The sequence below is a fragment of the Vanacampus margaritifer genome, chromosome 14 (genome assembly GCF_051991255.1).
Source record: "Vanacampus margaritifer isolate UIUO_Vmar chromosome 14, RoL_Vmar_1.0, whole genome shotgun sequence".
In the NCBI taxonomy this organism is placed as follows: Eukaryota; Metazoa; Chordata; class Actinopteri; order Syngnathiformes; family Syngnathidae; genus Vanacampus; species Vanacampus margaritifer.
The window spans coordinates 19,041,892-19,051,919 of NC_135445.1; the positions used below are offsets into that span (position 1 = coordinate 19,041,892).

At 35.6% G+C, this 10,028-nt stretch overlaps 1 protein-coding gene and 1 long non-coding RNA gene across 2 annotated transcripts in view; one reads left to right on the forward strand and one right to left on the reverse strand.

Moving 5' to 3' along the window:
• The window catches only part of LOC144063914 (peptidyl-glycine alpha-amidating monooxygenase-like), a gene marked incomplete at its 5' end in the record, with an annotated part of 38,339 nt that extends 35,123 nt beyond the window's left edge, over window positions 1–3,216 (forward strand). Inside the window, one exon of the mRNA XM_077585904.1 lies at window positions 1,719–3,216. Within this exon, the coding sequence (XP_077442030.1) occupies window positions 1,719–1,900 (182 nt within the window). The remainder of the gene's footprint in view (window positions 1–1,718) is intronic.
• Window positions 3,217–6,300: 3,084 nt separating this feature from the next.
• Window positions 6,301–9,971, reverse strand: LOC144034102 (uncharacterized). Its single transcript, XR_013288158.1, has 3 exons — window positions 9,415–9,971; window positions 7,995–8,113; window positions 6,301–6,590 (listed from the first exon to the last, which is right to left on the reverse strand). It is a non-coding gene; the product is annotated as an uncharacterized LOC144034102 (long non-coding RNA).
• Window positions 9,972–10,028: the final 57 nt, after the last annotated feature.

A 10,028-nucleotide genomic window follows, 5' to 3' on the forward strand; every position in this document is an offset into this window, starting at 1 on the left:
TTTAAATTGGATACAAATAATAATAATACATACATAATAAAATAAAATACATTTTTGTTAAAAACTGCACCAGAGATTAATATTTCAGCAACAGATTTTGACACATTATTCCAAATTAAATATAACTATTGCTATTACTAGTCGCACTATATGATGAGCAGTCAAGATATCCTTGTCAACAACCCAATTCCAAAATATCAAAATAATAAAGTCGGAGCAAAAATAGTTCAAAGCCTTATTGTATGTTCACCTACACAAACATTTCATTATCTTTTTTTTATTTTTATAAAACAGTCAAATTTTTCATGTACACTTACAATAAAATAAGTCTTTTAAACAAGAAAAACCCATGTTGATAAAAGTTCAACATTTTTTAAATAAAACAAATAATAATAAATAAATAAAAAAGCTTAAAACTTTTTGAAATGAACCACATACAAAGTGTAAAGCTGATGAAGTAGACTGCCTTTATGAGACATGTTTTTACCCTTAACTTCTGCAGCCCGCAAGCATTTCTGAACTTTGCCCAATCATGGCATTAACAAAAAACATAAAGAAACCTGTTGGAAATTAAAACGTTTTGCTGGAGTGGTTTGTGCTACTTGATTGGTCCAAATTATAAGTATCAGTGCTTTCTAAATCATATATACTGTACTGAGTAGTTCGCATAACAAGCGTGCTTAGCCACACAAGTTGAATTTAACGTGCGTGCTAGTCGGGCAATAATAATAGTAGTTGCACTTGCATATGGCCCCAGATACCCGCCGTGGCACGTGATTATATTTATACTATATTTGTAACCGAATAATGTCATAGAGATAGCTTCAGGCCGTGACTATTAACATACATGTGAAGTTTTGGGGGGATTTTTGGGAGCATGTACAAGGTTTTAAGCATTTCTTCTTTCATGGCGAAAGAAATATGAACCACAAAATTTGATATAGTCCTATAGTACTTCAAAAGTAAAGATTATTTCCCTGTCCTAGTGACACAAGCATTTTATACAACTACCATCATCACAGTTTCCTGTTGTGCAAGCATTTCACTTTTTAATTTAAAACTGACACAACAGTACCTTACTTTTTAACTCATTCACTGCCATTGACGGTTATAGATGTCAAATATTCATTTTAACTATTTCTATTAGTTAAACATTTTTTTCCACTTTTGTTAATAAGAGTATGAAAACCTAGAATTTTTTTTATTGTACATTTAGAACAGATATACAATTTGTGATTAATCGTGAGTTGTTTCATGAAGTCATGCGATTAATTACGATTAAAATTTTTAATCGCCTGACGCTCCAAATTTTTTAATAATGTTTTCTTTTTTAAATCGCATCAGGCGACAATTACACCTATGGACAATGTGGAGTGCTCAATTAACCTGACAGCCGCCTATATATATATATATATATAGCTACTGTATCTATCCCTATCTATCTATCTATCTATCTATCTATCTATTTTCTTAACCGCTTGTCCTCACATGGGCTCTATCTATCTATCTAGATCTAGATATGCTTTTGACAATGATGGATCACCCCATTGAAACTGCACATTTTTGCAATGCAGTAAATGCAATAAAACTTATTTTTAATTATTATTAAAGGAAAGCCTTTGTTAGGTGTTTTTAAAGGCAGGATTGTTGCTACAGTATGTAATGTGGTATTTCTTTTGAATTGAATTTGATATTTGTGATGTCTCCCCTGTGCTAAGGTAAAGCGGTCGGCAGCCTGAACCTGGGAAACTTCTTTGCTTCCCATAAGGGTTACAGTCGTCAGGGCTTTGACCAGCTGAGCACTGAAGGCAGCGACCAGGAAAGGAACGAAGAGGAGAGCAGCGAGTCTGAGAACGAAGAGTACAGCGCTCGTCCCCCGCCGCCTCCATCCTCCTCTTAGAAGATTTGGACCCCACCGCAACCTGCTGCTTACATTGTCAGGGTGTATGTCATGCCATTTATCATCATGTAACTGTTGTTAGATGCCTTATTGTTTATATATTTAAGTATGGACTGTGTATATATATTGTTTTTTGTTATGATAAAATCAGTTTATTTCATCTTTAAGCAATTTAATATGCCCACTTGAGCAAAATATAATGAAATTATTTCCTTAAGTTACATTTAATTTTAACTTTTGTGCTCTTTTGTTGATTTATGGTGAGGTATTTTTCAATTTTCTCAACAGATTTTTCACATTGAACCATTTGACACATTTGCATTTTACAGCCAGCATGAGCATATAAAAATATGGATAGTAAATATGATCACAGTTGGGTAAAAATAAAATTACTCTTAATGGTTAATTTTATTTTTTAATTTTAACTTGTAATAAGATTTGGATTGGTATTTATTTTTGTTTAATGTAAGATTATTTTAAGAGCAAAAGTGCATTCTTCCATACATAAATATCTTCCGTGTATGAAAATTCCACATTATAATAGATCAATTCTTCTTTGGTCTATGTTTTGACTCATTTCTATTGCAATTTTGTGCCTTTTCATATTTTGCCTTTTGTCGTCATCTGCCATTACAAAATGTACCACAGGAGGGAAATTGCTGCTGCTATTATAGATTTTTCTTCCTTCAGCGTCAGTGGATACTGTATTTACTCATAAATGTTTTGTGGAAATGTAATGGTCAATCCAGACTCTGGTGAACAGCCTAGTCTATAGCACTGTATCCAGGATTATGTCACGCTCTTTTCAATTATTTACTCAATAAGCATCAGTCTACTTTCTCTACCACTTATCCTCCCTCACTTGGGTTGGAATGAGCTGGACTCTACCCCAGCTGACTTTGGCGCTTGAGGCTGAGTACATCCTGAACTGTTGGCCATTGCATATTTACTCAGTAATCAATAGAACACTTGGTTTCATTTGGAAGTGCAGACACAGATAATGTGTGCACACAACGGTTAACTGTATTGACATAATTTTCAAGGTTAGACAGTGAGACTTTTACACACACACACACCACCAAACAAAGTGTGTTTGTTTTCCCCGATGTGTTTCACTTGCTTGAGCGTTCATTCCCTTTCACCAAACTTGTTCGTCTGCTTCATTTGTCATTTGAATGATTAATGTATTAAAAGCATGCCATAAAAATAGGATGTTGCAGTCAGATGTGAACTGATATTTATTGTGACACCGGTTTTGCTGCAAAGGTACTATTTTAGTAACAATGGTATTTGTGTAATAAAGTGTTTGCAAAGCATCTTGGTGTCATGGAGCAGAGTTTTTTTTTTTTTTTTTCGCACAACATCCTTGGATTTCTACTCATGTGGGAGTTTGATCTAAAAAAATAACCTGGCAAAACCTAATTTGATAATTGTGATTCACTCGAGAGCTCTCCACAATCAGTCTGGGATTGTTCCAAGATGATTTGCTTGGGAAAGGCGGGACGTGATGTGCAATATTATGAGCTAATTGGACGATGCGGCATCTTGTTCATGTTTGATTTGACCAATCATGGCAATGGAAGAAAACTTCTTAGAAAAAAAAAAAAAAACATGAACATCTTAATCTACGGAAACGTATTGCATTCACTTGAAAAAAAAAAAAAGTCCTGTTTTTTTAAATAATTTTTTTTCCTATGCTTTTCGGAATTATTTTTTTTCTGTTTTTTTAAATATTTTTTTTTCCTCTGTTTTTCGGAATAATTTTTTTTCTGTTTTTTTAATATTTTTTTTTCCTGTGTTTTTCTGAATAATTTTTTTTCTGTTTTTTTAAATATTTTTTTTCCCTCTGTTTTTCTGAATAATTTTTTTTTCTATTTTTCTGAATATTTTTTTTTCTGTTTTTTTAAATATTTTTTTTTCCTCTGTTTTTCTGAATAATTTTTTTTTCTGTTTTTCGGACTAATTTTTTTTTAAGGGGTTTTCCCTCAGAGATTAGAGAACAAACAACAATACAGTATACACATTCATTCCTTTATTGAGAGCCAGTAAGTAAACATGACCATCTTATTTAGTTTAGTCAAGTTTTATTTTGATATGGGTTTAAGGCACTGGGAGATAGTCCTGTCTTTGAGTTATATAGACGGTATTATTATTAGTTTGTCGACTTTACGCAGGCACCTGAGGATTTTGCATTTGTTCAGGAGGAAAGCCCATTCAGATCTGCTAGATATAGCAATGTTTGTCCAGGATCAGTTGGATAGATATGGCATGCTCCATGGCTACAAAATGATGCATTTGAAATGCATTCAGGCTGGCTATGTGGTGACTCAAGAAACGATCAGGATACTGATGAAAATACTGGATCCGCATGGTGTGCAACTGAGGCGCAGGAATCGCCTTCGGCGCCGTATCTACCAGAATCCAGGCCCAAACTTTTTGTGGAATCTGCATCAATGGTGCAATAGATGGGTTTTCACGAATGGTGATATGGCTACATCCTTATTCTACAAACAGTAATCCGAAGATAATCGCTGGATACTTTATTAATGAGGTATCATCAAGGAATGGAACTTGTGCCCGAATTCGTTCGGACCTTGGCACTGAGAACTGTTATATTGAACAAATGCAGATGTTCTTGAGGGACGGCCATCAGGACAACTTTTCGCACAGATGCTATCTGTATGGATCAAGCAATCACAACCAAAGAATTGAGAACTGGTGGAGTTTTTTAAGGAGGCAACACGCACAGTTTTGGATGAACCTGTTCCAAGACCTAAAAGACTCGGATTCCTTTTCTGGTGACTTCCTGGATAAAAGTATCATTCAGTTCACATGTCTTGAAATAATAGAGGTAAGAACAGAAATAACTACTATTTTTCCTCTCATAGTGCACCTGCTTAAGATGTTTTACTTCAATCGTAGTAAAATGCCACACTGTGGGTCAGTTTGTGTGTGGTATTCATGTAATGTGCTTAGATAGTGGAAAAATGTTCACTGTCTTTAGGTTATAGGATTCCACACATTAAAGGAAGAGGCCAGTATTATCAGCAGTATACTGCAGCCTATATTCAAATTACCAGTACTTAAAAAGTGTGAAAATGAAGCAAAATGTTCCCGTTAGCGTTTGTTCTTAGTTACATGATGCAGTTAGTTAAGCCTATTGCAGATGTTGAGAGCAGATTTGGACTAAATTACTGTCTAGTTTGGATCATGTTGTCTACTGTACTGCAAAAAATGCGTGAACCAATGTATATCACTTTCTTTATTTATACTTATTTAGAAAGAACTACAGCAAGTTGTTCACCTCTGGAACACTCACAGAATTCGCCCAAGCAGGAATGCTGTGTCTCCAGGTGGGCGCCCAGTGATGATGTACACCTTACCCCAACTTTTTGGTGCTAGAGAGTACCTGAAAAAGGTATCCCAACAAAAGATTGAAGCTTGCAGAGAGGAATGCCTTCAGAGGGGACCGTACCCCTGCGATGACACAGTGTTTGACATTTGCTGCCTTGTCATGGCAGAAAATAATCTTCATCCACCCACCTGTCCAGAGGAAGCCATTGAGCTTTATATGTTCTTACATGCGAGCTCAGATTGTATGAACGCAATCTGCTTTATTGGATCAATTGACATGATGTAAGCTTCCGAATTTTACCTGTAAAGGGTATTTAGTTGCAGCTGTAAACAATGGTGAATTTTATACAAATGAACATCTCCACTTTGTGCTTTTCTATATCTTCTGTCTATTCATTATTGAGGAAATCGGTTTTGACAGTTAATGAAAAAAATGGAAGACCTTGGTTTCATTATAAAAAGAGCAGTCAAGGAAAACGAAAATAAAAAATGATCAATATAACACTATATAATACAGTATCCTATCCACGTGTGTATGCTTAATGTCAAATGTAGCTCTTACAAACAGAATATCTATTAATACCAAAGTGAAATATTTGTTCCTCTTTTGATATTTTGTTATTGTGTATTATACCACTAAGGAAGTATACTGTACCTTCCTAATTTTTGTAACTCTTGAAGAGATGTCAGGTGTAATTTGTAGCACATGTAATACAATTTTGGTAATTGTATTGGATTTTCATGTCATCTATCATAAATAGACCAGACATTCATATGTATTTGAATGCAATGTCGCTGTAGACATTTGTTAAAAAGGAGTTGCCATTAAACTTTCAGCAAATGAAGCATACTGTATGAATAACTGTTATTAGTGCAAGCATCTTGACCTGAGTTTGCATACATTTGATACATGTAACCTTTTGCAATAAAAGCACCAAAAGAAACATGACCAATATTCACACTGTAGTACATACATAAACATGTCTCAGAAAGTATGATTTCTGAACTACATGACTCAATAATAAAGACACGAAAAAAATAAAAAATCAATGAAAACTACTTTTTAATTGAACAGATCCACTTTTGCTGTCAATATTAACATCTAATATGAGGTAGTGTTTCAACTTGTATTATTTAACAGTGGGAAATATAACAGAGCTTGTGCCAGCCGAAATGGGAAATACCCATGGTCCTCCAGTCCCTTGGCCAATATGATGATATGATGGCACCCTCACATCTGCACCTTCAGCTGCACAGTCTAGGAATTCTGTCCAGAAGGCAGCGTATACATCTCTGGACACGCCATCAGCATTTCTCCAATTATTGAGCTGTCAATCTACAATAAAAACCAAAAATATGTACATTAGACATGAAAATCTGAAACTTTATGTCCAAGACTATTTACTTATAGGCAAGACAACCAATCATCAGTGCAGATGATAACACAATAGACAGTATGAAACAATACAAAAACTTATGAAGCTGGCAATAATGAAGTGTGCTGAATCTGCTGATATAACATCTGACATATACGTTTAGAACAATTTTTATACAAGTAATAGAGAATACGCAGACCATAACTGAGAGAACCTGATGACACTACATGTGAAAAGTGCTGTTCCCAATTAAGTGTAAAGTCTACACCAGTTTACAGAAGTTCATTTTGTTTTGCAAATGCATATCTTATAATCCTGTAACAGTGCAGTACCCATCAGCTCCTGAATCTACTCAAAGCTGTGGATGCAAGTCTTTTCCTAAGGTAAAATGTGTTAATTTTGGGGCTGCAGCTATGGTTTGTTTTTGAGAATTTATTTCTCTTCTGATTATCGTCTCGATTAATTGATTAAAAAAAAAAAGATTTTTGCATTATCAAACCATAATAGAAAATGATACCTAACAGAAATGACAGGCCAGTTAACTAGACCTAACAATTGCTTTTGTTCATGAAAACAAAAAATGTGCTGTAATATTGTTGTCCCCTTTGGGTTGTCTTCATCATATGTGTGAGTGCGTGCGTGCGTTCGAATGGTGGGGCATGGCTGACGTGCTGACAGATGTGTGAGAGTACTTTGATTAAGCGCAAAGCCAATCAGTCTGCGTTCATGGAAGACTATTAGAAATCATTGATCATTAACTGTTGAAATAACAAGATTTGGACCATTTTAGGTTAAAAAAAAACGTCTCATAATAACTGTTTAAATTGATAAGTGATAACCCATCAACTAATTGTTGCACCTGTAGTTACTTTAGCATGATAGTAAACGTGTTGTTCTAACTGTTCTTACACCATGTAAGTAATTTGCATGACCATGACGTCTACAGTGCATCTCTAAGTTATCAAGCGTGATTCATTTGTTGCACATTCCTATACTGGAAAAATGCAATGATGACCCTTAGTCTTACTTTGACAGTACTGAACACTTCACAAACTGTATATTTGTTCTGAAAATATGTCGTAAAATAATTTTAAAACGTGATATTTAAAACCAATCCTGAAAAAAAAAAAGGAAATTGTTTGTATATTCATTTGTATATTTCTATAGCAGTGATGTCTACATCAAGCTGCATTGTTGGAAGGGACAATTGACAAATATAAATATTCAAACCTCTGGAGTCACATGTGGTCAGCTATATATGTATAGGTGTATAAAAAAATAATTGAAATTTTGTTAAATATTAAAATATACTTGAGACAAAATACTACATGTAGCTTTGCAGGAACAAATTTCCTGTGACTTACATGATCCTGCTGCATTTTCTGAATGCGCTCCTCAGGAACACCTCTGTTGCGTAAAAATGCCCACAGACCATCATCTTGTGGAAGGCCAGGGGTTGATGATGCAGCCATTGCAGCTAGCACTACAAAAATACAGGAAAAGGCCAAATCTATATGAATAATCATTTCAAAGTCAACCTCAGAGTAAATATTGTGCTCACTCAAATTACCAATCAAACTGGTTTGTGTTGTGTGTCCTTTTGTGTGTCAAAGTTTATTCATTAACAATAATATTATACTAATAGTACATTAGACTAAAGCCAACATAGAGTAGTAGTCAGAGTAGGGTTTTAGTAGTAGTCTTACTTTTGTCATTATTAATGATCAATTGTTTTAGTAGTAGTCTTACTTTTGTTATTATTAATGATCAATTAGAAAACAGTTCATCAAGATCTGGGCTTTGCAACGTCCTTCCTCATCGTTACATGCTTAAAACAGGTGTCCCGTGCTAAACAATATGTTACGACTCTCATTTGAGCCATAATAATAATGAACGTTATCTAGGGTGACCAAATGTGTCCTTTTTGGGACGACAGACCATTTTTTAAGTCCATCCATCCATCCATCTATTTTCTTGGCCGCTTTTCCTCACAAGGGTCGCGGGGGTGCTGGAGCCTATCCCAGCTGGCTTCGGGCAGTAGGCGGGGTACACCCTGAACTGGTTGCCAGCCAATCGCAGGGCACACAGAGACGAACAACCACACTCACAATCACACCTAGGGACAATTTGGAGTGTTCAATTAACCTGCCACGGGGAGAACATGCAAACTCCACCCAGGTAGGCCGAAGCCCGGACTCGATCTCACGTCCTCTGCACTGGGAGGCGGACGTGCTAACCAGTCAGTCACCGTGCTGCCCCATTTTTTAATTAAGTCCTTTCATGAATTCATGAAAATGTCCGGTTGGCATTACGTGACTTATAGGAGGTGAAGTACAATGTGTAGCTTCGACTGCTACCACAATTTCAAGGCCGGGGCGAGTGTCCTCTTTTTATGGAAATGGGAATATAGTCACCCTAACGACGTTATCTGATTAAGCATAGTGTTTGCGCATTTTTAGCATATAACGTTACGACGTAGCCTACATACGGCTCGTTCTACCTAAGGTACGGGAGCGTAGTAGTGCATACTGTACTTGCATATAAACGACGTTATGACGAATGGCTCGTTCTACTTTTGTCAAGTGAAGGATGATCAATGCCCAGCGGGAATCCCTCCTGAATCCCGCTGGGCATTGCTTAAGCAAACTGTTAGCTTACTAAAATCATACCGATCGAATGATATGTACGTGTACTTGCATGCTCCATAACATACAATGATATACCTACCTTACACTAAGACATTAATAATAGTGAGTGTGTTACCAATTAAGGTACATGCCTTACCTTAACTGAGCCAGGAGGTACGTTGGAGGTATGCGGGAAAGTGTCCGCCATTAGCGAGTCCGCAACAAGTCAATTGGAGTTCAGAGGTAAAAAAAAAATTACTCCGAAAAACAGAACACCAGCTCTGTTTTTCGGAATAAATTTTTTTTCAGCCTGTTTTTCTGTACGGAAAATTACTCCGAAAAACAGAAAAAAAAATATTCAGAAAAACAAAGGGAAAAAAATTATTTAAAAAAACAGAAAAAAAATTATTCAGAAAAACAGAGGAAAAAAAATATTTAAAAAAACAGAAAAAAAATTATTCAGAAAAACAGAGGGGAAAAAATTATTTAAAAAAACAGGACTTTTTTTTTTTTCAAGTGAATGCAATACGCTTCCGTATTAATCAGATAAAAATGCACGAAGCGCCGCTGTTCAACATTCAACAAGGAAACAGTGAGTAATTTTGCAAGTTTTTGGGACCGTGGTAATATTTAAAATAGAACATATTTATAAGTTTTTGAGAGCAAATGAATTAATTGCCTGCGTCCATTCATGTTGGATTAGTTTGTTTCCCACGGTGTCGGTGCTTCCTGGTTTCGTCACAGCTGCATATCTTGATTGGTCGAAATCAA